The sequence below is a fragment of the Protopterus annectens genome, chromosome 10.part0, assembly GCF_019279795.1.
Source record: "Protopterus annectens isolate FY-2018-M chromosome 10.part0, PAN1.0, whole genome shotgun sequence".
NCBI classification, from domain to species: Eukaryota; Metazoa; Chordata; order Ceratodontiformes; family Protopteridae; genus Protopterus; species Protopterus annectens.
In genome coordinates, this window is record NC_056744.1 from 15399000 (window position 1) to 15426145 (window position 27146).

Consider the following 27146-nt stretch of genomic DNA (forward strand, 5'->3'; position numbering starts at 1 on the left):
TGTATATGCTACATATAAAACAAAAGTGGGTGCGTATGTGTATGCATACACACACACTTCCGTCAACAAATGAAGGATAATTTGGGCAGAATGAACAAACATTTGGAAAGAAAAGATGTGCTTGCTCCTGAAACTCGAACTGGAAAACACATAGCATCTCAACAGCATACGATTAAAAATGTGAAACTGTATTCTGTTAGTTTAAAACCCACAATACAAAACACAAAGCTTAAACTTTATCAAAAATATATATTTTTAAAGGTGCACAAATGCATAATCCATGTCAGTGCAGAGTATTCATGATAAACATATGTGAAGCAATACAATTTGTTCCCAAACATCAGTGCCACTGTTATTTACTTAGCACTTCCTTCTTTCTCTGATGGATTAACAGTTACTGTGACTCAACGTGGCCTCCCATCTTTTGCTTTGCTGTATCTTCTCTTAATCCTTTCAAGAGCTGATTGAGCAATGTTTTGTCGTTATCTCGTTGACGGGTAATGAGTGGTGGAAAGGGATTTCCTTTGTACTCAATAACTGCCATTTTGGCTCTGTCCAAGTTCTCTCGGTTAGGGATGTGAAAAAATCTAGTATATTCTCCATCATAGGGTTGAAACCGAGGAGCCAATACTTTAAACAGTTTGTGTATCAGATCTTTCTCCTGTTTAAAAATAAATAAATAAATAAATAAATAAGCAAGCAAGCAGCCTACAAGCCAACAATCAAGTCTTTTATAAAACAGCCGTCTTTGTCAACCTGCATACATAGATAATGATGTGGGCTTAGGGGAGCATGCATTTAGAAGCGGATATAGGGCATTTGTGTGGAAAGGAAGTGTCAAAATGTCCATTATCAATAAGAAAACTGAAATTAAGATGTAAAAAGAAAAATATTATGTAGGGTTTTAAGTAAAAATATAATAAAAATTATTGAAATGAATACATTAAGCCTTCAGTCTAATGCTGCTAAAGACTGTGATAAACGAGTAGGATTCTTACTTTCCAAAGGAACTACTGTTCAATAAACTGTGTTCTAACCTCGTCAATAGTTTATCATCCATCTAGAGCACTTCATTGTTATGGGATGGTTGCTCCACTGCACTTGCAAATGCTATATACTTTAGTATGGGAGTAAAATAAATAATGGTACCTGGGCTCCTAGACATAGTTTTGCACTTACTGACAGAAGGTACAACATACTTAAATCTTCTATGGATATAACCATACTAATGTTCTTACAATATTTGTAAATAAAGTCAAAAGTACATGCATGGTTGTATTTAGCTGGCTTCTTCTGCCATAGTACTAGCCCAATAGGATATGCAAATAGATGTAATCACATGACAAGCACACCAATTCAGTATGGTACAGAAATTCACGATGTACAGTTCATGTTTATAACACTTCTACCAAGGCAATTCAAATTCAGCATAATATTTTTATTTAATTAATCTTACCGTAAGCCAGAAATTTGCCATCTTCATTGCTTTTTCATCAGTGTCACCACATTTGGCATAATCTATCAGCTAAAACAAAGAATCCCAAAATGTCAAGGAGAGTATTTCATTGCAATAAAAAGCAACTGCCACAAATTACTTTTGTTTTACTTGTGTTTACTAAAACAATTCAGTTAAGGATAAACAGATAACAGCAGCAGGGAATAAGTCAATGTAGTAAAACAAAGTAGTCCATACTGAAATAACACTGGTAATGTTAAGAAAGCTGTAAACACTTCTCTGCTTGCATCTAAAGAATACGGATAATAAAGCATTAGCAGTCTTCAAAAGATAACTGTTAATTTAAATCTTTCTCCAGTAGAAACTGAATCAGCAAAAAGGAACACACCATTTCAAAAACTAAACAGTTCCAGCAGGCAAGATGCCAACCCTATTAAATATACTTCATGTTTGCATTGGAGATTCAAAGAATGCAGGCAGTTTATTATGTCAAAGTGAGAGTGCCAGCATAATGGTGCAACAGGGAATATTTGCTGCCTCAGAGCATATGGTTCCCAGGTCAAGTCCTTTGCTGAGGTGCCCTCTATGCTGACTCTGAATGTGCTCACATGTTTGCCAAGACATCTCGATTTCTCCCACATTTATGAAGAAAACATGGAAGAAGTGTGGAGGACAGCAATGGACATGCATCTATTGTGCGTTTGAAATACTATTCGAGTTAGTCAGATTCTAATACATTGAAACGCCTCATTAAAAAATAAAACGGAGGGCAGTTGCTGAAGTAAGAAAATTACTGGGATTATACCCAAACTGTATTTTCCCCAGAAATAGGGGAAATATGCAAAGTGGGTCTTCTTTGTATGTATTCTTGATGTTAGTTCTTTTGTACTTAGTACTTTGTTTTACCTGTACTACTACTACTACTATCGTCAAGTGTTTTAAATATAAAACGTTAGTACAAAGGATCAGTTAATCAGTTTAGGAGGTACATCTGTTCATATGCTAAAATAACTTATAAATGCAACTACATTCTTGTCAGCTAAGCAGACTGCAACAGCAACACAACAATTATTGCATATCTAAAGGGCGAAACTACAAGGGCAGTCCACAGCATGCAATGGACATCATGAATGGTGATAATTCACATCCTCTATTTTGAGGATAGGCAAACTTTTTTTCAGGAAGGGTACCAAACATGCACAGCAGGGAAAAAAAAAAAAAAAGAGCTGATGATATGCAGATCATACACTTTAAATATGATGGCTGACTACCTCACTGTAAACCTTTAATTTTCTTTGTGCAGGTTCTTCCCCTTAGTTACATACCATAGAACTAACTCCTCTTTACTGTCCAGAAGTACTACCAGCAAATACTGCAAGTGATCAAACTGACATATTACACCTACGCAATCCACAAATTCCCCTCCAAAATCATTTATCAAAGGCCTTTGTAAGTCTGTCCCTGTATTTGTCAATACATCTTCTGAACGGTTTCTGTAATTGTAAATACAGCCAAGAAAAAAAATCTTACTCTGCCTTTCTGACAAAAAGGTTTATGGAAAGGTAATAAGTAATGTTGGAGTGAATGATTATTAAAAAGGCATATTACACTGTATAAATATTATAAAATGCCATTATTGCTGGTTTATTTTTGTATTAATGAATGTACCTGCATCATTGCTTAAACTGATTTAATTAAAAAATATTTAAAAAATTACTTGTAAAGTTTAGTAGATATACTGACTAATTTTAGTGCTCAACATTCACAAATTATTTCCCAAGAATGTCCAAGTAAATCTGCTAAAAATTTCAGAAGTACTCAGTTTTACAGCACAAAATGAAGTTGCCAATACATTTTCTTTCAGGACACTCCCAACACACTTTCCTACAAGCTTAAGTACTATCATGACCAGTAACAACAAAGTTGATAATCGGTCCCTGATGCTTACCACAGTAGGTGTCATGCTTGCGCATGCCTGTGATTACCACAAGAAGTGGTTGGCATGTCTGCACTGGCTAGTCAGAAGACTTGAAAATACGGGGGGGTGTGGCCAAGGATGAACACAGGATAGCAGCAGACTTCTTCAGCTCCACCAATTTCATTACATTGACAGGAATTAATTACTTAAAAAATTAATTTTTGAATTTTCTTTCTAAATATGTTTGTTTTATATAGTTCTTGAACTATATCTAAAAAAGAAAGGAAATCTTAATAATATTCCTGTTAGAAATTACTTTGGAAATTTTCCTGTCAGTTTATCAGTCTGAAATGAGTTCCAGTAAGACAAATTCTCAAGACTCCAGCATCAAGAAAGAACTTCAGTCTCTGATAATTATAGTCCAGCAACTTACTGCTAAGATGGATAAAATGGATACTAAAATAGACACTTTCATAGAGAAAACTACAAAACAAATAGACTTGTTACATATGGACCTGCAACAACAGAAGAGCCAGATGACAGGCATAGAAGAAGCTGTGAATGACATGGAAAATAGAATACAAGAGGAGGAAATCAACATTGAGTTTCTGCTGAAACAAAATACACATTTACAAACAAAGCTGGATGACCTGGAAAATAGATCTAGGCGCAATAACATTAGGATTTTTGGACTGCCAGAAAATATTGAAGGTAACAATATTACTTCTTTTTTAACAACATGGCTCCCTAAAACTTTAGATTTACCAGAAGCATTCTCTTTTGGTATCGAAAGAGCACATAGATCTATAGCTAATACTAACTCTAACAAAAACTATCCTAGATCAGTTAGTTGGATTTCTATCATCTTTTGATAAAGAGATGGTTCTTAAATCTGCTTGGGCTAAAGCTCCTGTTAAGATTAATGAAACAACTGTGCGTTTTGACAATGACTATTCTTCCATGGTATTAGCTAAAAGAAAAGTTTTTCTGCCACTAATAAGGGAGCTTAAAAAATCACAGTTTAAAACATACCTTCTGTTTCCTGCCAAGCTTAAAATCTTCCTTCCCGATGGTCCTAAAATTTTCGATGACTTAGACTCTGCTTTACTGTTTATCAAAAAAATAAGATTTTGGAAAAAATAGAAGAAATGGAATGGGCTAGTCCTTCGTTAAAGAGACTGGCAACTGAAACTTCGTGGAAGACTTCAGAGAAGAAGAAGAGACTAAAAAACAAATGATTTGTACTATGTTTTTTTTTCTCTCATCATTTTATTTTATTATTAATCTTTTTAAATATAGTTCCTGCATTTCCAAGAAGCAACAAATATTTTGAAAAAGATTTAATCAAAGTTATTCTCTGTGTGCAAAGAAATGTTTCATTTCATAACTAGTCAAAATATCTGGAGATTTAATGGCAAGCTGTGATTTAACTTGTTTCTCTTTCTGAAGAGGAAAAATAAGGTCAGTAATTTGATACATTTTTTTTCCTTTAAAAGTTTATATGTTCTTCAAATGCTATTCCTAATTATACTTTCTTGATTACACTGCTTATGCTTGTTTGTAAATAATCTGTCATGCTTTAACTAATAATAATTAGAACTAAATAATAGTAAATAATATGTTTTATTTTTAACTCCATTAATATAAACAGTAAGTAATATTCTATTGTATATACTTCTTATAGCTTTCTCTTACATTTTTTTTTTATTTCTGCCTTACACCCTTTTACTTTCTACTCTCTTTTTCTTTTCTTTATTAATATATAGAAATACTTTTGATCATATAGACACAGTAAATAATAAGATTCGCATAGGAGTTGAGTTGGGACAAAAATGTTGAGTTTTGTTACTTATTAATAATTTTGGGCTTGATTTCACTTACATAGAGTCTGTAATAACCTGTAGAATGCATTGTGAAGGTTTTGTCATGTTTAGATGCATTTACACTGCTAAATGAATGTTTGTCACTAGTTTTTAATACGTTTCCAGCCAAAATGTTAAGAGAGACAATCTGGGATGTCGGCTGTCTCATGCACAGTGTCCATGAGCTACTTCAAAAGCTTCAACTCTCAGAATTCTCACAGAGAAGCTGAAAGCAGCTGGTCTCACCTTTGACCTAGATATCACACTGACACATCACAGATACAGGAATAGCAGATTAATAATATGTGTTAAAAACCTAAGTCCCAAACATATACATTACTATAACTCATTTAATTCATCTGATTGACAAGCATAAATAATTTTATAACTCTATGCTGGAAGAAATTGTCATGTGATATATTTTAAAGCAGTAGTATAGCATGTTTGTAAAATCTGGTTACTAAAATGTGTTTGCTGTGCATTATTTTGTATAAAGCAGACAGATTTATTGAAGGGACAGCAATGTAAGATGGTGCTCAGTAAAGATACAACTCAGTGAGATCATATATATATATATATATATATATATGTGTGTGTGTGTGTGTGTGTATGTATATATATATATATATATATATATATATATATATGTATGTGTGTATGTATGTATATATATATATATATATATATATATATATGTGTGTGTGTGTGTGTAGATATGTATATAAATGTTTCTGAGAATCTGCTTAACTATGAAGTATGATTTATAACAATTTCTATGAGTACAATATTTTATTCTAATGGCAATAATGAGTTTGAGTAAATGCTCATATACAAGCAATTCAAGGTTTTTTTTGGAAGCTGTTAACTGTATTTAGATGACAGAAAATAGATGCATCCTAATATATGTAATGTCTGAATCATATTAGCCAAAGTTTTTGATTTAAATGAATGTTAGAACTTATTTTTCTCTCCTCTTGATTTCTAACATCAAGATTATTTGAATGCTATTTGAATACAAGTGTTTTATATTACATGGATGTATATAGTAGTATGAACAGTTAAAAAAAAAAAAAAAAAAAAAAGGTTTATTTTAGTTTATATGATGCTGTTTTACCAAATGGTTAGTCTTGTCTTGCTAGATAATTGAATTGAAAACTGTTAACTTCAGTTAAATATAACTAGTATTAAATTGATAAGGTGGTAGCTGACGTACTGCTGCTTAGGGTAGAGGGTTAACTTGAGTGGTAAATACTACTCTAAGTTGGAGTTTATAACTCCAGGCTGGATGCAAGGTTTAATCCTTACATTATTTTTACTTGTTCATTGTTATTTGTATATAGTTTTGACATCCACACTATATTTTGTACATTCATTGTCACTACAAACAAAATTGAATCCTATACGAAATCCCATAAGAGATTCAATAAATACAGCTATATTTAAAAGGTACACCTAAAGGAGGAGATGTAACATTACTTATCTTGTTATTTGTTATTTTGATCATAAGATTTTTAAGTTTTAAAAATGCCAAATGACATCTTTAAAAGGAATTTCTTTAAACATTAATGGATTGAATAATCCATGTAAAAGGGCAAGCCTAATAAGATACATTAATTTACATAAGGCCAACTTAGTCTTCCTACAAGAAGCCCATCTCTTGAAAAAAGATATTGATAAACTAGCCACAAACAAATATACAGTATTGGTTAGTTCAGGGCACACACAGAAAAAAAGAGGAGTGGCTATTTTATGGAATAAAAGTATGCCCATTCCTAAAACCATTAAGTCTTATCAGGATGACAAAGGAATGTTTTGTATGGTTACAATACAAATTAATGGGAAGACTTACACTTTAATTAATGTATATTGGATACCTGGAATTGGTATTAATACAGTGAAACAATCATCTTGATAAGATCATATTATTCTCTATAGGAGATATTATTTTAGCTGGTGACTTTAATTGTATACTACATGAAAGTGATACTACCACTATAGGAAAGAGAAGAATTACATCTAATGCAAAACATTTAAAGGATTTTGCTAATTCTTATCATTTGAATGATATTAATAATCAGATAGATTCAAAATCATTACCATACACCTTTTTTCTAACAGATACAAAACTTATTCAAAAATAGATAGGGTCTTTATTTCTAACCAGATGGTAACAGATTTAATTAATTCCAAAATCATTTAATGTCCTATATCTGATCATAATTCAATTGTTTTTGAATTCATGATAAAAAATACTCAATGTTCAGATCAAAAGGATACCAGCATACTTAACTCAACTAAAAGACTATAAAGAATATATACTTTCAGAAGTAAAACATTTTTTAGACATAAATAACACTCCTGAAGTCTCCATTGTTTATGTTTGGGATGCCTTAAAATCATATCTATATGGACAAAGTATCAGATGGTATAATAATAAGAGGAAATCTTGGGATAAGGAATTGTTAGATATTCAAAGTAAATTAGACTCTTATAAACATAATAATAAAGAAAATATTATGGACAAGAAAGTTATTGAAGAAAAACAAACTGAATGAGAAATACAAAGAAATTTTAACTCAAAGTTAAAATAACTTTAGAGAAATACAAGTTTTTGTCTTATTCAATAAGCCCCAAATACTTACATAGACTTAAAAATAAAACAAAAAGGTTGAATAAACAAAACCATATCAAAGAAATCTTTTCTCTAAGGAAAAAGAAGAATGTTTCTAGTATACCAGAAATACTAGATGAATTTAGAAATCACTTTCACAAAATTAACCATAATAATATTAACATGGAACCTAAAGATAAAATAAAGGAGTTTATAACCACAAATATGAATAAAAAGCTTAATAAACAACAGATTAAACTATTGGACAAGAGTATTTCATATACAGAAGTTATTACACAAATAAATAAGCTTAAATCAAACAAAGCACCGGGTAATGATGGTATTATACCAGAGATATATGAAATCCTTTCTAAAAATACATATTCATTAATACACAAGGTTTTTATTTTGGCCCAAACTGAGTTAATAACCCCCCATCTTGGCAATATACATTTATTTCGCCAATTTTAAAACCTAATAAAGATCCAACTAGATGTTCTTCATATCGGCCCATCTCATTACTTAATGTTGATTATAAAATGTTTATGAATATCTTTGCTGATAGATTGAAGACAATCATTCCCGGCATTATAGATATAGATCAGACAGGCTTCATTGTAAATAGAAATACTTTTGATAATATAAGAAGAACTTTAACATTAATAGATTTTGCAAATAGGAAAAAGAAAGATTTAACACTTATTAGTCTTGATATAAGTTCAGCATTTGATTCAGTAGGTTGGGACTATCTGTTTACCTTAATGAAGTGCACAAACTTCTCGGATGCATTTGTAAATCTAAGTGAACATTTATACAAAGGAACGTTGGCTTATATTAAGGTAGGAACATATGTTTCACAAAAAATACCGATTCTTAAAGGTACAAAACAAGGATGTCCACTTTCTTGGGCTAATTTGATCAGAAACAGTACTGACAGAGGGTTTTGAAATAGATGAAAATACAACATCCAAAATTCAACTTTTTGCAGATGATGTTCTAATTACATCAGCAGGATCTAATTCTTCTATACAGTCTCTATTTGATAACATGATGAATTTTAAAAGTATTTCTGGTTTAATATTCAATGAAGAAAAAACTAAAATACTACCTATATATACATGAAAAAATATTCTCGTTAGTGATTTTACTAAATATGTACCCAATTCAGGTCAGATAACTTATTTAGGTATAATACTATCTAAAGATATTAAATCTATTATATATAATAATTATAATACCTGTTTTCTTAATATACAAAATCTTTTTAATACCTGGAATAATATGTTTTTACTATGGAGGAGAGACTTACAATTATTAAAATGATAATATTCCCCAAGATTTTATACTTAATACAATCAATAATACTTCCACCTACAAAAATAATTATCAAGAAACTGAACACACTAATGTTAAATTTCTTATGGGCACCTAATAGACCTAGGATTGCATTAAAGAAACATACTAATAGCTGGTCTCAAGGGGGTATTTCTTTTCCAGAATTTAATTTATATACTATCTCTTCTATTGTAAAAGTTATTACTTTATTAATAGATCAGTCATATGTCACAAAATGGAAAGATTATTGGGAGCTAATTAGTATACACTTCATGAAAATCTCCTTAACACATAAAAATATGATTGTAAATAACTCCATGTTATGGTTACTAAAGGAATTTTGTACTTCACCTATTACACCTAAACATATGGTTTGTTACCCATTAAATATTATTATTAGTTACCGTAACTTTATATTCATGCACCCTAAGTATAGGGAATGGAATTTTATTGTATTTCCTATAATGTATACTCAGGGTATGCTTTTGTCATCTACTTCTGAAGGAACTCATTTAGCTATAGATAATGATCTAAAGTACTGGTATCAGTTGATATCTGATAATAAAGTTAAAAATCTAGATTTCTTAAAACAAGAATTTGATCTAAGAGAAACTTGCTGGTTAGAGGTTCAGACCTTTAGACAACATCTCATTAATAAAATAGATTTAATGTCTATAACTGTTAAAGAATCTATTCCAACACTGATTGATTACTTGATATTAAATTTACAACATAAAGTTTCTGATAATGGTAAACTTTCATACATACATAAAGTTATCAGACAAGAAACTTTTTACAGTGTAGATTCATACTGGAATTATTTCACTTCTATTAATGGGGACCCACCAAATCAACAAGATAAACAATATATATATTGGAATCTGCTTATAGAACTAAGTCTTCCATTGTCTGGAGACTTTATACATGGAAATTTTTACATAGATCTTTTTATACACCTTTGATGATGAATAAAATAAATAATAAAGAATCTATGTAAGAGATGTAATGTAGAAATGAATGCTGACTGGGCTCATATGTTTTATGACTGTATAAAATTGAAAGAATACTGGAAGTCAATTAATGAATTTTTGCAGGCTCTTTTTACAGATAATTTCATTATTTCTAAATCTCTTATATTATTCAACACACCTGTACCTCAAAGTGTTAAAAAGGTTAAGCTTCCCTTGTTATGGTCTATTCTAGCAGTGGCTAGGAAAATAATAACTAGAAATTGGATTTCAGATACACCTCCTTCGTTCAATGAATTTAAAAATGTTATGAATATAGTGTACCATATGGAAATAAACACAATTAGGACTAGAACAAATAGAAAAACATCTTATTTTATTGTATGGGATAATTTACAAAATTTGTTAAAAAAGTTTAATTTCAATAGCATGGTATTTTAGTTTAATTAATTGATCTGATTGTAGTGGATGTCTTTGTAAATACTTTAGTTGTTTTGTTGAATATTATAATAATACCTATTTTTAATTACTTGTATAAAATTGTTATGATATTTCTCTTATATGTTAAAACAATAAACCTGTTTTGAAAAAAAAAAAAAAAAAAGAAGACTTGAAAATACCATCTGCATTTTTAAGAGAGACTCACATTCTCTTACTTGTGCCGATTTGGTCACAGTCAATCTAAAAACAGGAGGTAAAAGGAAAAACAACAAAATGCCAGGGGAAAAAAAAACATCTAATTTTGTAAAATGTGCTTTTCACACTTTTCATTATGTTATGAATTTGCTTACAAAATCCTATATATTGTTAAAACCAAGGACATTAGTCTAGATATCCACCTCTACATAAAAAAAAAAAAAAAAAAAAGGAAATGATTATCTTTATGATCAAGACACCGTCCCTAGTGGTACAAGATCACAACTTGCTTGTTACAGTGTAAAGCCTAAATTTTCTTATTTATATATATCGTTAGCATATAACATAAGTCACTGATAAAACACCCCACAAACGCACATTTAAAATACCTCTGTCTACCTAGCTATACAAAACCGCTTTTCAGCGCAATTTACATAAGGTTTTTATACAAATATTGAAAAGAACAAAGAGCTTACAGTTGCTTCTTCATTCCCTGCAGTGTCCTAAACATTGACAAAGTGAGGTTATGTTTTAGAGGCCTTCAGCCAGTTTAATTCAACAAACTTCCAGACTTTTCTAGTCACCACTTCTTGCAGAACCACAATTAATGTCTAAACAGACTCTAGCAGGATTTCTGTTTTACATTTCTACTACTTATTCACCATTTCCACTCTGTTGCTGTCTTCTTCCTCATTGTCCAGTCCTCCAACATCAGCATCCGATTCTTCAAGTCAGCTCCTGGGTTTTTTGGCTGCTCAAACACTTTTTTTTTGGAACAAAGGAAAATGTATCACTAGCAAAGTCTCTCTTATGAGCATTGTTACTGTGTGTGTGTGTGTGTGTGTGTGTGTGTGTGTGTGTGTGTGTGTGTAGAACAATAAAGCAAAGTCCCTTTCAACTTGTTGGCAAAACTTTTTTCCTCCTTTGACTATTTTGCATCTAGAAATTTGAACCACCAGGAAAAAAATCTTAAAGCTGGATATAGCAACTTGAACACTGCCTACTGATAATTATACAAAATATATTTTCCCCAAGTTTAAATGTATAAAACATTGGATGAAAAACTAAAGGCTAAAAGTATTATGTCCAGAATCTAATGTACTAGGAAGCTAAAAGATAAACATGTCCAGCTCATCAATAGAATCACGCTCAAAATATGAAGCCACTAAAAAATATCTGCTTAAGCTAGCAACATGTGGCTATGGGCTTAAAGATAATGGATGGCATCCTGTGACAAATAATAAAAAAGCATAAGTAGTACTTTTGAGTTACTGAGTAATGACTAACGTGCATTTCTAAGGAAATAATTGACAGAAATGAGGACAGTGAGAAAGGAAACAAGAAATATATGTCTAATGATCTACAAGAAACTGGTGGGGTGAAAATAGCCTCAGACACTAAAGACTACTATAAATGAAGAACTGTCTGCATTATTTTAGAACATTTTTCTTTACTGCAGACATCCTTTAGTGCAGAGACATTAAAAGGATGAGCAACAATTCCATGTTATGCTGAATTGATACAACATTAAAAGCAGTGTTTGGTTGGAAATGATGCATACTGTTTAGTGTGAATACAGTTGTACAGTGTCAGTCTGTTTGCTACTTTATCACTTACCTAAAGACATCCTTTAACAGCCAGGAAAACCTTACTTCTCTTCTGCCTGGTGTACAGCAAAATCATAATTTCCCACACTTACTAGTGTCCCCAAACTTTTAAAGCTTTCCCCTTCCAACACATTTTTCAGCAGCAACTATTTCACAAGTTTTTTGCTGCTTTGTTATTGCCAGATTTGTAGCATAGGTGCCTATCAATTAACCACTGCTACTGAAACACCAGTCTGGTTACTTATCTGTATTTTCATGAAAAATAAATAAAATATCATTAAATAAATAAAGCTAAATATACTCTGGTATAGCACAAAATCTCAAGTTTCCCTGTGTGTTCCTGTCTATTTTTACTGTTTTCTGCAAGTTTCTTCCCGAGATGCATCGTGTTCATTCAAGTCTTTCAAATTAGCTCATCTGAGTAGCTACTCAAAGGGTCTTCTACTGTTTCAATCCTTCTGTGACTAGAGATTTTACATATTCCTTTAGGGTTCCACTCACTGTAAACATGTTTAAGTATATCTGACTTATTTTCTCTCTAAATTATTGGATGCCATCTCCTATACCTTTGCTGAAACTTGAACAGCTGCAAGGTTCTTCCCAGCCAAGGAATTTTCTTATCCTTTTCCGATTAATTTTCTTCAGACTTCCTCGTTAGCAATCAGGCTGTGCAACTGCTGCTCCATAACTGAATTTTATCCAAAATAACCTTTACTGGCCTTATGTTGCCAGCTTTCACACAGCTCTATTACACCTACAGCACAGTGTACAAACAGTTTGGAAGTCCAATCAATTAATAATTACAGCTACTGACACCACTTCTTCAAACTATAGCTGATAAAGCTCAAGACTTTCACCAGCAGCTTGAAACTTTTACCTCAAAATAAAAGAAAAAGCCAAAAAATTAACCACATTTCTTAGCAATTAATACAAGTGCTTTTTTGACACTAGCTAAAAACCTCGAAAATGGTCTTGTGGCCTAGCCACCGAGCCCAACAACCAGGTAAACTAAGTAAGCAAGCGGACAGACAAAACAGCAATAAAGGATTTAAAAATAAATCTATAAAAATACTTTAAAGAACAAGTTTAACAATATAGTTAACAGTGAAACATACAGAGACATACGAGCTTACACAGACAAATTGAAAAATGCAAGTTATTGTGCAAAAGCTTGTTTACTGTTGAAATAAAGTTTTTTACTGTGACTCCAGATCTCAATTTTTTGGATAGCCTGTGAAATGCACCCCAAACTGAAGTTAATAAGCAGCAGCAAATTCAGCATAATGTGAAAAAAAGTCAACACAATTGATGTCATCTGAAAATACTTTTGGTTGATTATGCAATACGGCTGGATGCCCGAGAGGTTGAAGATGCTGAGATCCTGCATGATAAACAAGTTACCATGATGCTGGTTAAGCAGCAAGTTCATGAAATTTGTGACAAAGTAAATGAAATGGCTTGACAAGTTGAATATAAAAAGGACAGCAGTTGAAGGGCAAGGTTTGGAGGAAAAATATAACATTGAATGAAGTGCTGGAAGGATAGGAATGTGCAGATTTAATGGACTACAAGAAGATGGCATGTTGGACTATCTACATGGAAAATTAGAAAGGGAATGGAAAAATTTGGCTAAGTTGACACTGACTGAAACTGACAAGAAATATGGAAATCCTACAGTTATTTCAATAGTGTCATATTACAAAAAATGGGTACTGCAGAAAATATGGCAAATGTGAAGACAAGTTTGCAGTTGCTAGTCAACCAATTTACTTTGAGCATGACTAGCTGGAAGCAACATTTTAGCTAAAAATACAATTTTTGGAGGTCCTTCAAGAATGTCAGAGATGTAGAATGAAACACAGCCTTACTTTTCATGCAATATTTAAGATTTATTGGAGTGGTGGTATAGCATTTAAAAATGCAAGATGACACAACGTCTAGAATAAGAGAAATTCCTATGCAAGTTTCTTAAATGAAAGCTCCCGTGGATTATGTTGACATTTTTAAAATTGGTGACAACAGTTTTAGCAGATGATGACGATGAATGGGAAAGCAAGAAGGTTCAAGTGGCAAAGGAAGACTATACTACAGTTTCAAAAGATTTACCATCACCGGAGAGAATTCATATGAAAAGGTATGACTTTTATTGGAAATGTACAAGGGTTGCTTGGAACAAAGAACATTTCTTCTTGGAAACTTGCACAATAAGCAATGGATTACATATGTATATTTGTTGGACTGGGCATCTTATGTCATGGAAATATGCAGAATAATTTTGCCACTGTACAATAAATGTGACTGACAGCTAGGATTTACAGAAGCATTTCCAACAAATGTGAGTAGAGAAAGCTGCCTTTCAAAAGATTTCTAAACACCTGTTTACACATTATGCATGACAAATGGGATTCACAGAAATCCTTTTTACTACTTCACAAGAGCTTATATTCTGTGTAAGTAAATGATAGGCCCAGATATTCACAGGCATACTGCCCCGATGTGTACCAGCACTGTGTGCAGTATGCCTTATAAGGGAGCGCCATCTATCTCAATTCTTAAACTGAATCAGGGTAGTGGGCACAAGCATACAATTGCCATTCCATGTTCTTGAATGCTGTTCAAACACTCCTAGTAGGTGCTCCTGTGTTGGCAAGTGTGACTGGTGTGCAAGATATCTCTAAACAGCACAGAAGTGACACACAGCTCAAAGTATTTGAAACTTCTGTGTTTTTGCTGCCACTACTGTGCTGTTTCACCATCTTGTCTCAGACTGATTTACAAAACATTTTCATTACCGTGGCCTAAGCAACCCAGGTTCAAGTAGTGGCTTGGGTTACTGATGTCAATAGCAAGGAGGATGGGCGGTCCCATCACGGGGGAAGTGTGTATGCTCATTTGCTCTGTTGATTTCCCTAAAAGAGACTAGGAAATGGCATGTGTGTTACCTGGGGTGGACAGGTGCAGTCCTGCTGATGGAAACTCTTGTGGAAATGAGAAAAGGGGGCAGCATTAATGACTACTACATGACCCAATCCTAGAGTGTTACTGGTAAGCTGGGAGCAGGAATGTAGGAGAAATGCTGTTTGGCAGCAGTATTATGCTGCCTTGGTTTCCTCAGCGCTCTGAGAAAAGGTCAGATTTAGTCTGGAGGAGACAAAGTTTGTTTTGGAAGGCATGGTGCATGAGGAGAGGCCTTGAAAGCAGCTGATCATCAGCTGTAGGGAGCCATAAAATATGCAAAATAATGCCACTGAGCAGTTAGCATTGTCATCTCACAGCAAGAGCTTATCTCATTCGATTCTTGGCTGGAGCTCCTTCTGTGTGGAGTCTAATGTCATTCATCTGCGGGGAGGACATGCAAAGACAGGCAGGTAGGTGCAAGCGTGAATGGGTGTGCCTTCTTTGAAGGTTAGGCATTGGGCTGGCAACTCTGCACTGTCAAATCCACTGCCAATAATCAGCGGCCATGAGTTCCACTGTGGCGACCCCTAACCAGGAAAAACTGAAAGACATATGATGGCAGGCTGAGGGTCATTACCATATTACAGTAACTGGGGAATCTGGTGCTAGTGCTGTGCAAACATCTACTGAGCTTGTTGGTACGGATGCCAGTGGGTTAAACAAATTTAAGTGTGATAACAGGTCTGCTTGCATTACCATATTACAGTAACTGGGGAATCTGGTGCTAGTGCTGTGCAAACATCTACTGACAGGAGCTTGTTGGTACGGATGCCAGTGGGTTAAACAAATTTAAGTGTGATAACAGGTCTGCTTGCATTACACTCATAGGAGGTTAACAGGCTAATGGCCCTGGAGACCTTACAAGCCTAGCCAAGAGTTCATCCCCAGAAAAGAAACCTCAGGTCAGCACCTCTCATCCCTGTCAATGAGGGAAACAGGTGGAACCCCTGGGATAAATTTGTGGTTTCCTATCCACTCAACAAGGTTGTGCTTGAAGAGGATCAGCAAGGTGCTTTGTTTCACATGTATGGGAAGTCTATTCTATGCTGCTTTCCCTGGCTTCATTTTCATTAGTGCTATTCTTGCTTCTTCTAGGCTGTTTCTGGGGCAGTACAGCTTCTGTGGGGTTTTCTTCATTCAGAAGCTGCTGGAGATACTCCATCTACCTTTGATGCCCTGTGGACTGGTGAGCAGGTTGTTGCTGGCATCCCTTATATAGGGTGTCTTGACTATCTTCTTTATCTTTGTCTTGCAACCTGATATAGTTTCTTTGTACCACCTGAGTCACTTTCCAGGAGATGGTAGAGTGTCTCCAATGTCCTATTCTTTGCTATTGCAACTCCTTTCTTAGCTGCTTTGTAAAACCAGTATTCCTTCCTTGCCTGGTTGGTGTTTTCCATTTCCCATTTTTTTCCTGCACACCTCCTTTCTTTTGATCACTTCCTGGACTTCTGTATTCCACCACCAGCTTTCCTTGAGTACCTTATTTCCATACCTGTGTTAGCCACATCACATATCTGTTCTGTAGTCCTAACATGCTGTTTTGAGGCACTGCCATTCTTGTTCAACTCCATCTATTTCCTCCTCTTCTTGGGGTGCTAGAGCCCAGAGTAATTCCTTGAACTGTTGTACTTTCTCTCCAGTCAACTTCCAGGTCTTCAGTCTGGTCTCTGTTGTTCTTAAAGCCTTCTCTGACCACTGCTTGCAGCTGACTGTGGCAACCAGTGGTTTATGATCTGTTTCACTGGACATTACACACGATGGCAGACTGTGGGTCATTATAATACTATGTTAAATAAGGGAATATGGTGTTGTGTGAGCTTCCACTGATGGGGGCTTGGCAGCATCAGTGGAAAGGGGTGGGAGAAGTTGTGCGTGACAGCAGGTTTGCTTGCATCAGAAGGGACTCCGCTGCTACTACTATATTTCTAAACATGCAGTGGAACTTTTCTGCAAATGGGTTGGGTTCCACTGCTGGGCTTATAAAGGCCTTGGTGGTAGTTAGCCTACTATATACCTGTACTAACCTTTATCTCAAAATGTAAAAATGACAACTAGTTTCATCATTTGGAAATATAACATTATTATGATGGGTGGATTTAACTACTTGGACAAAAATCAGGAATATGATATGGACTGGCAGGCCATACAGTATGCAAAGTGTGCATGAATAAACAAACATGATACTATTAAATATAAGGAGGATATCTCATGGGTATCCTGGAATGGAGTTGGGGGTTGGAAAGTGAACTGGAATTTAGTATAAGCTAGTTATTACTGGCTATGAAATTAAATGTAGCTCACACACAAAAAAAAGGGAAGGTGGACAGATTTCAATGAAGGTTGAGCTCTACGGAAGATAGTGGTGCAGCAGATGTGGTTTGGTTTTTCAGCATTAAATTGTCTTTAGGCAATAAGGCAATCACTTTTTGTCTTTATACCGACAGAAAATAAAGTGGGTGGAAAACATCAAAATTACAGCATTTAAGATCTTGAGAAAAGATTAAGAAAAAGGTCAGGTTGGTAGAAAGATGTGGGACAGGATAGGAATCAAACCAGATTAAACAGGGATAAAATTAACAGACTATGGTCAGGCTGAATAAGAGGATGTTAACTGCATTAGGGATTCTATTCAAATAACCAGCTAAGTGAATGCATTTGATCTACAAAAATAGCCAAAGGAAGACTAGCTGGAAGTAAAGACTGGGAAAGACCATGCTCTTTGAATTATGTGCATAGTATGTAAGCTGCACAGATGGTTAGGCTATTGCAATATTACAGATTACAACATGGTGAAACAGAGACTAAAAAAATAAAAGATGGCAATCTTGTAAAAGAAATTTTTACCGTGCAAATAAATTATTTTGGCATTGACACCTTTCACTAGAATTTATTGGGGTGACCGTGGCACAATTTGTTAGAATGTAGAGAATTACGCTGGCAATTAAAATTGAACGCCACTTCACCCTCAGATTTAAATGACTATAACTAGTGTGCTTAGGCTTGTGTCATATTATGTTTCAAGAGAATTTCTTATTTAGTTTTAACACTTAAAACACATACATGTTATAGTTTTGCTTATGTATGGTATTGTTATTGCATTTCTATTTTGATTGCGATAGGGAGCAATGTTAATATGATTCATTTTCTGGTTTAGGTGTGGTATGAATCATGTGACTTTTAAGGGAGGGCTATTTAAACTCGATGTGTGGAGCATTTTAACATTCTGAGGAAGTGTTTGTTGTACTCTCATAAAAGCGCTCAATTTTTATTGTGTATAAAAGGAGACATTTGGCAACACTACTGGTTTGGTGCTTCTTGCAGTTTTCTTTGTGCAATCTTCGTTGGTTCTCAGTTTTGTTTGGATACATGTCTTCTGCAGATTGCCCGAGTGGTAGTGGAGCCAGTTCGGGTCCTAGTTTGGAGGACCACCACAATAGTGTAGGACAACTTACTTTACTACTGCAGCAACTTATGGAACGTTCAGCAGGTATTGTGGCCGGGTCTTAAATCCATTCCGATTTCAATCGTACACCTGCTTGTTTAAGGGATCCCCCCTCCCTTCCACTTCTGTGGTTTCCCGGAATGAAGGGGCCGAGAACATCAATTTGAACAGCTGGTTGCAGTCTCCCATTCATTTGCAGCATATGAGTAATGTGTCTGGGTCCTTTAGTGAAACTATGGCTACTTTTGAAAAGGTGCTGTTTGAGTGTCGGAAGTTACAAGTGGAAAATGTTTTTTCTAACAGAGTGTATACATTCTGAAAGGGTCCCAAAGGGACTCCGCCTATGGAAGTACCCCCAATGGACTGTTAGCTGGGTCTCCGTTACAACTGGAACTGATTGAGTCATTAAAAAACTTCACCCCTTGTTTGTTGAAAGATTTTAAGGAAACAATCAGATTAACATTGAAAACCTTATGAAAGAAGTGGAAGCTTTAGACATTAAAATCAAAAGTGATGCGTTTTCTGTACAAAATTTACAGTATTCTCCCATTTTTGGTACAATAGACACTGTTGTTTCGGATATACAAAAGAGAAAATGCAAAAAACTTGATCGTGATTGACGTGGGTATCAGGAAGGGAAGGCCTACCCCCAACCAACGGGAGGGCAGGGTAGGTGGAGCAATGAGAGCAGAGCTCAGGATGAAGATTCTCCATTAACAGAAGACATGCAGAATGACGATAACGAAGAAACATCAGGCCTTTTGGATTCAGCTCCACCTAGGACATCAGAGAGACTAAGGAACCAGAACCATTTTGGAAGCAACGGTGTGTGTGTGTGTGCAACCGCAGACATGCTATCAGAGTCCCTGGAATTAAGGGAGAACCAGGGGAGGTTACATGAGGTGAAACTTGTTTCATCCAAAGGACAGAACTTTTAGACAACACAATTGTGACAGGTACTGTTGCGGAGACATTTCCACACATTTTAACCAACCAAGTGGAGAAAGTATACAACTTTACCAGCTGTTCATTTGATGAATGTTTGCCTTCTTTATTATGTAAAATGTCAAATTTTTGCGCCTACCGCACATGCAAATATTGAGTCATTATTGATTGACTTAAAACTGTATTTGAGAAAGTTAAACTTTAAACTGTTATTCAGTGGTGTTGATGCTATACATGTTAATGTTTTACAAAGAAACAGTACATTTAATCCTGTATTGGCTATGCCTTTAATCATTTTTTTTTTTTTTTTTTTAAAAAGTGTGAATTTAACTTTAGGAACTTGTTACAAAATATGAATGCTCAAGTATGAAATGTAACCAGTGCAGAGCAAAATTTACTGAGAGCTTACGAACAGCAAACAGCTTAGGGTGATTAAACCTGACAAGGGGAGTGGGATAGTTACGTCTAAAGTAAATTTAAATAAAAATGTTCATTCACGTTTTTGATGAAAATTTTTATGAACAGACTTCCCTGAGTTACATTAACATAGATTATGTGAAAATTTGTTTTCTTTACAGGACATTGTTAGATCAGGGGGAAATTTCTAGAGAGACTTAAAATTTTTACAAGTTAAAATTTCCAGTGGTCCCCCCTCCCCTTTTTGGAATTCCCAAAATTCATAAGTGTCTCGTTGATCTTCCTACGAGGCCTATAGTCAGCGCTAAAACGTCTATAACTCACCCTATGGCTGTGTACATTGATCAAAAAGTGAAGGCTTTGGTTTTAAAATATCCCCACATTATGCAAGATTCTTGGGGTTTTTTATCCAAGTTGAGAGAGGTAAAATATAGCTCAACCTTGGCTTTTGTCACAATAGATGTGGTCAACCAGTTTAACACAATTCCACAGGATTTAGGACTGGAAATGTTTCAAGATTTTATACTCAAATAATGGGTCTTTAATGCCAATGAAATTAATGTTAGATGCTCTACTACTTATGGTATTAAAGAACAGTTTTGTTCATTTAGACGGTCATTTTTTTCAACAAAAGAAGGGAGTTGCGATGGGCGCTAGTTGGCGCCCCGGTGTTTGCAAATATTGTCCTATTACAATGGGAAAAACATTTTAGATTTAGATTTCACAATGACAATGTGCCACCCTGGTATTTTTATGCCAGGTTTTTGGACGATATTTTTTATTGCCTGGGATGATAACGACAAAGACATCAACAAATTTTTGGATTATTTGCATTCTACAACTTCATTTTTAAAGTTTACCCATCACTACAGTAAAGAAAGGATTTGGATGTTTTGGTGTACAAGGATGACCACAATCAATGTATACAAAGTTCCATCTTTAGAATAGCTTACTGCACTACAGCAGTTGCCATGCAGCCCATCAAAAGAGAGGGATCATCAAGGGACAATACATTAGACTAGCACGCATGATTTCTAGTGATGCCCAGCTTGATGAGGAATGTGACAATTTAAAAGAAATGTTTATGGCCAGAGGGTATCCCCTTGGTTTAATTAAGGCTACATATGATGAAGTTCTTAATAAAAAGAGACAGGGAAATATTACACCCATTTTGACTTCCAATAGATATGAAACTGTGGTTCAAAAAGAGCAAACGGATCAATATACTTGCTCATTCATTACTACATATACCCATGAATATTCCAGCATTCAAGACGTTAAACAAAATTGGGTTATTTTTTAAAGCCTTTGAGGGGACTTCCAATATTCCAGGTAATAGGCCTACATTTGTTACCAGAAGGGCTAGATGTATTAAAAATCTGTTAGAAAGTAATGATACACCATCTGTCACTGTGAATGACAAGAGATGGGGGTACTTTCAAGTCTGGCACCTGTACTCTGTGTCCTTTTATTTTGGAAAGGAAAGAAGTGGTTGTGAACAAAAATCAGAGTTAAAACTAATTTCCACTGTACACGTCAGTCAGTGGGTATAGTGTATTTAGCTTTGTGTAACGAGTGCCCTAGTTTTTATGTTGGAAAGACTGTTCGTAGTTTTAAGGAAAGAATTTATGAATATATATATATATATATATATATATATATATATATATATATATATATATATATATATACACACACACACACGATATTAAACACAAGAAAAGTACTAATGTTTTATATTATCATTTAGAGTTAAACCCTGACCATGAGTTTTTATTTTCTGGCACTGGCACAATTCACAAGAATTTACTGGGGGGACTGTGGTGTGATTTGATAGAAAGTAGAGAACTGCAATGGCAATTAAAATTGAACGCCACTTCACCCCAGGTTTAAATGACTCTTTCTATAGCTAGTGTACTTAGGCTTATGTTATTATTATGTTTAAGAGTATTTTTTAGATTTAGTTAACACTTTTATAGACACATGTGTATTTATACATGCTTTAGTTTTGCTTATGTATTGTAATTGCATTCCTATTTTAATTGCTATTGGGGGCAATGTTAATAGGATTCATTTTTGGTTTAGGTGTGGTGGGAGTCATGTGACTTGAGGGAGGGCTATTTAAACAACGTGTGGAGCATTTTAACATAAGTGTTTGTCATACTGTCACGAAAGCGCTCAATTTTTACTGTGAATAAAAGGAGACCTTTGGCAACGTCACTGGCTTGGTGCTTCTTGCAGTTTTTTTGGTTCCTTGCTGCTAAAATGGTTTCTTGCCAGTCAGCTGAGGATTGAAGTCACTACATAATGACATACATTTGACTTTCAGACTATTTCCTTCAGAAAATTCATGTTAACACAAATCCTTTTATGTAACTTACCTTTTACTTATTTTTATTTAAAATCTGTTCCTATTTTTGGAGCCTTTGTTCTTCCTTTATTTCAGGCTTTATCCATACTTTTTGAGTTTAAAGGTGCACAAACCTCATCTGCTGCCAGTGTTCCATCAATCTCACCATCTCTCCCTCTGCCACACAGACACCCCCACCCAACTCTCACATCCTTGCCCACAGACACCCCCACCCCAACTCTCACATCCTTGCCTTCACAAAATGCATGCTAACAGAAGTCATATTATTGCAGCCATTTTTTTTAAACAGGAGTTTGCTCTTGTTTTGAGCCTTTGCTCCCCCTTAATTTTATGTTTCATTCATTTAACTAGTGGAGGTACGTAAACCTCTTGAATGCTGCTGCCGGCGTTAGATCGCTCTCACTCACACCTCACTTTTATGCACATGTTCCCAAACACAGAGAGACAAAACAGAAACATACTATTTTCTTTTATATTTTACACTCGCTAAACAGCAAAAGTGCAGCTCGATCGTTCTCGTATTTCACTCACACCCACTAACACATACAGACAAATATATGCACACTTTTGTTTTTTTTTTTCCTCTTTAATATATTTTACACTCACTAAACAGAAGTGCTGCTTAGCGAACGTAAAATAATGGCAGCCATTCTATTTTCTTAGTCCGAGCTCCAAGGCTACTTGATATGCTGCTGTGAAGAGGCGAACCTATTTTTCAGTGGGTATTATTTAAGCAATAGCCAACGAAGCAGGTGTGGTATATTGAAGATTTATCCATGGCTGGCGTGGTTTAATCACGAGGGCAAAGCCCGATGTTAATTCTTCACGAGTCATCCTATATCAACTGAGCACAATTACCAGTCTAAATTACATTTATAACAGAAATTACACCCATTCGAACCACTGTTCTTCAGCCATGTTGCAGAAACAAGTCACCAGCCTCCATTTTTTTTGATGTCCCACTCATCCTCCACTTCCAATGAACTTAGTCTCTTTGATTATGCACCAACGTGACCAGAATTACTCATGGCTTTCCATTTATACATTTAGACTGAGTCAATATCAACTGGACCACTGCCTCAACACCCAAAGAAATTTTCATAAACCCAGTCCACTGTGCCAATCTGGTTTTAACACAATGTGATCATTTTAGCACTTTCTTCTAACACACCATCCAGTCCTACACTCCTGCCTGATCCTTTACTGAAGCCATCGGTTACACAAACATGTTCAATATACCAACAGACTCCAATGCTTGTGTGTTAATCATACTCCTGAATTTTGGTCACTTCGGCAGTTTACATATCCAGCCAACAACCCATCTAACTGCAGTAAACACAGTAGGCACTTAACATTCGGTCTGCACTAATTTCAAAGGATCACTCACAGTCCTTTGAGCCTGCAACCCTCACGCAACATCACTAAGGACATCTTTCTCCTTACTACCATCATTTGACACTGCGAGTCCCAGATCTCTGAAACTGTTATGTGAAAAAAAATGTATTCAGAGAACATAAAACAAAGCTTTGTATGCAGGGGTCAAGCCCCTCTCCCTGTAACCCCATGTGAGGGAACTCTTCCTACTACACAGAGAAAGGGCATAGTTGCTTTGCTGAATGTGGGTTTTCCAGCAAAACTATTCTGCAAATTTATGACTCAGAAAATTCCAAATAATGCACCGAGATACGGACTATGCTACACGGATGAGTTTATACATTAATCTCCAACTCTCAGACTTTTTACACTCAATGCAAGGAAAAACCACCAACACTAAATACAGCGGTTTACAGATTTATTTCATTGCACAGCTATCATTTACACCATAAACATGTCTGCATTTGAATAAACAAGCTACAATGAATAGCAGTACAAGTAATTTGTTTATAACAAACCTTAAAATGACATAACTAGGCAAGCTATTGTTACTATGTACTATAAAAACACACACTGTCACCTTCTAGATGACTAAACAACATTTCGCTCATTTATATGATAAATAAATCTTGTACAAGGAAAGTAGGTATAAAAATCCCCTTGCCAAACAAAAGCTCACTTTAAATATGCTACTAGTTCCAGCCTCACTAAAACTGTGACTATGTTTTTTTTCAACGGCTACAGAATTTTTCATATCAAGCAGGAAAAAAAAAAAAAAAACACACAAAGTACCAGTAGAACCTATCACCAGCCAATAATCATATAGTACTGCAATAATTACATACATCTGTATTCTATACCAACTACACAGCAGCATATCTAATATATGGACTAACAGTCTACAGTTGAGGAACTATTACTGTATTAGCCCAATTCCCAGTGTATGCATTTCCCTTTTCTCCAGACGTTAGGGTGCCACTTGCTCCAAGCAATGACAGGAGCCCAGTCTACAAGCACCTCACAGAAACCTATGCAGCCTTTAGCCTTATTTTTAATAAAAAAAAAATAAATAAATAAAAAACTTAAACACCATGGTCCATAAGTAGCCTATTCTCCCACACTGCAAACAAATTATGCTTAATTTTATAAGCAAAATTGTACATGAAGGGTAATTTACACACACCACATGTTTACAAATCCATGGTACAGTTGCAAATTCTTCGCAATGGTTATGCTGGGAAATACTACATGATGGGTAATTTGCACACATCAGGTGTTTACAAAGCCATGGTACAGTTGTAAATTCTACACAACGGTTAAGCTGGGACATCTTGCCAACTTGAAAATTAAAAAAGAACAATGTATGCATCTACCTACTTAGCTGAATAAATTTCCTGTAACTTCAGCAAGCTGTTTTTACTCCTCCCACAGGGAGGGAATGACAGAAAGTCTCCTACATCTGCTAGCTAAAGTGATTTTATCTGGTTCTTGTCAGTCCTGCCACCATCTGCTTCAAGGGTGGGGTACCTGAAGTTTTCTGGATTACCTTTATTTTTCTGTCCATGCTTCCTAAAAGGGAGTGCAGAGACTTCAGCCAAACTTGGATGGTCTTCTGATATGGCCAGGACCCAGACGCGTAAGCTGCAATGGATGGAGCCAAGAGACAGCACAGCAAATCCCTTATACCACATGAAGTCACTCACTGTTCGATTTACATTTTGATCGTATATACAGTCTTCCAGAGAAAAAATATCCATATTCCCACAACTGGGAAAGTTCTCCTTCAAACCAGTTCCACGTTACATGAAAATTATTAACTGCATTCTGATGTACCCAGAAGCCCACCTAAGTGGGTCAAAAGAAAAAAACATTTTTGTGGGGGATGTGGTACTGTCTTAAGAAAGAAGTAGGGCATGCTAAAAGTGTACCTGCAGACGTCTCAAAGTATTACTGATTTTGGATGAAAATTTTGCTAACTTTCTCTTAAAATTGGTGACAGTTTGCATACAGGTGCTGGCTTTATGACAACTACTAAAGCTACAGATTAATACAATATTTGCTGCAGCTAACTGAATTTCTCTCACAGCTGTAGTTACTGTTCATCGGCTTGTTTTGTTCATTTTACTAGCTTGCTGCACTTGAAAAACACAGACTAGGTTCAAGGTTTTTGCTGAATTTAGTAGTGTGTGAGACCTTTGGAGCTTGTTAAACAGTTAATCTTTTGTCTGGAGAGGCCACCTTGTGGGAGAATGGTACAGTTTGGACTAATCTAGAGTGACTGTTACAGGCTCCATTCAGGGCATTTTGATCAGATAATTTGAAATTTGGCCATTTTCCGTTTTTCCTGCTTTAATAAGCCCATTTGCACTGGTCTGTGCTTTGCGCAGCATTATGCACTGCTGTGCAGGGGGGACTGCTGGTTACAGATGCCTGCTCTCTAGCTTTGCAAATATTACTTAAACCAGAGCTCTTTGTGCCTAAACCTACTAATACCTGCCCCTCCTGTATTCCCTCTTCAACTGTTATAGCCAAGACCAAGATTATTCCTAGGACCATGAATGGAGTTTCCCTCTTTCTCCTAACAGCCTAGTTGACATGGGTCTATTGAGGCAGTGTAGTAACTGTCTCATGTACACGGACAACCCCCTACTTCTAAAGCATTCCTGTGCGAGATGCACCTACATTATCAATCTGGAATCCCAGCTCTCTCCCACAATATTTAGCAATGCAGAGCAGGTTGTCAGCTCACCTACCACAACTCCTACTCATGACACAGCATACACAGAGACCAACATATGCAGAGGTACTCACAAAAAAATCTACCTAAACATCAGAGACCTCTAAAACACATACATACTAAACCAACCACAAAACCAGACACATCTAAAACACATACATACTAAACAAACCATAAGACCCAAAACACAAGCGTCTCACCATCAAATCCCATAAGGCAACACACGTACTCCAAATATCTTAGTCACAGCAGACTCTATAGTGACACACACAGATGCTCCTCCACCAGGCTGAACAGAGAAAGTCACGGATGGTCAGCGGTCTTTAAACTAAACCAAACTTAAGGATAACACTGTCAAGAAAGCACCGGCACAGCCACAAACTATATGTTACTGCTTTTAATTCAATCCACAATTTCGTTCAACACTCTGGTCAAACTTCCTCAGACTATAAAAATGGACTAAAAGCAATGCATTTTAAAATACACAAATAGCAGCATTCTAAACT

At 35.3% G+C, this 27146-nt stretch overlaps 1 protein-coding gene across 1 annotated transcript in view; it reads right to left on the reverse strand.

The window, feature by feature from the left end:
* Positions 1 to 229: 229 nt before the first annotated feature.
* The window catches only part of MRPL17 (mitochondrial ribosomal protein L17), a 32329-nt gene continuing 5412 nt past the window's right edge, over positions 230 to 27146 (reverse strand). The window contains exons 2-3 of the mRNA XM_044084947.1: positions 1457 to 1525; positions 230 to 661 (exon numbers count right to left, since the gene is read on the reverse strand). Coding sequence (XP_043940882.1) covers positions 395 to 661; positions 1457 to 1525 — 336 coding nt within the window. The 3' untranslated portion in view covers positions 230 to 394. The remainder of the gene's footprint in view (positions 662 to 1456; positions 1526 to 27146) is intronic.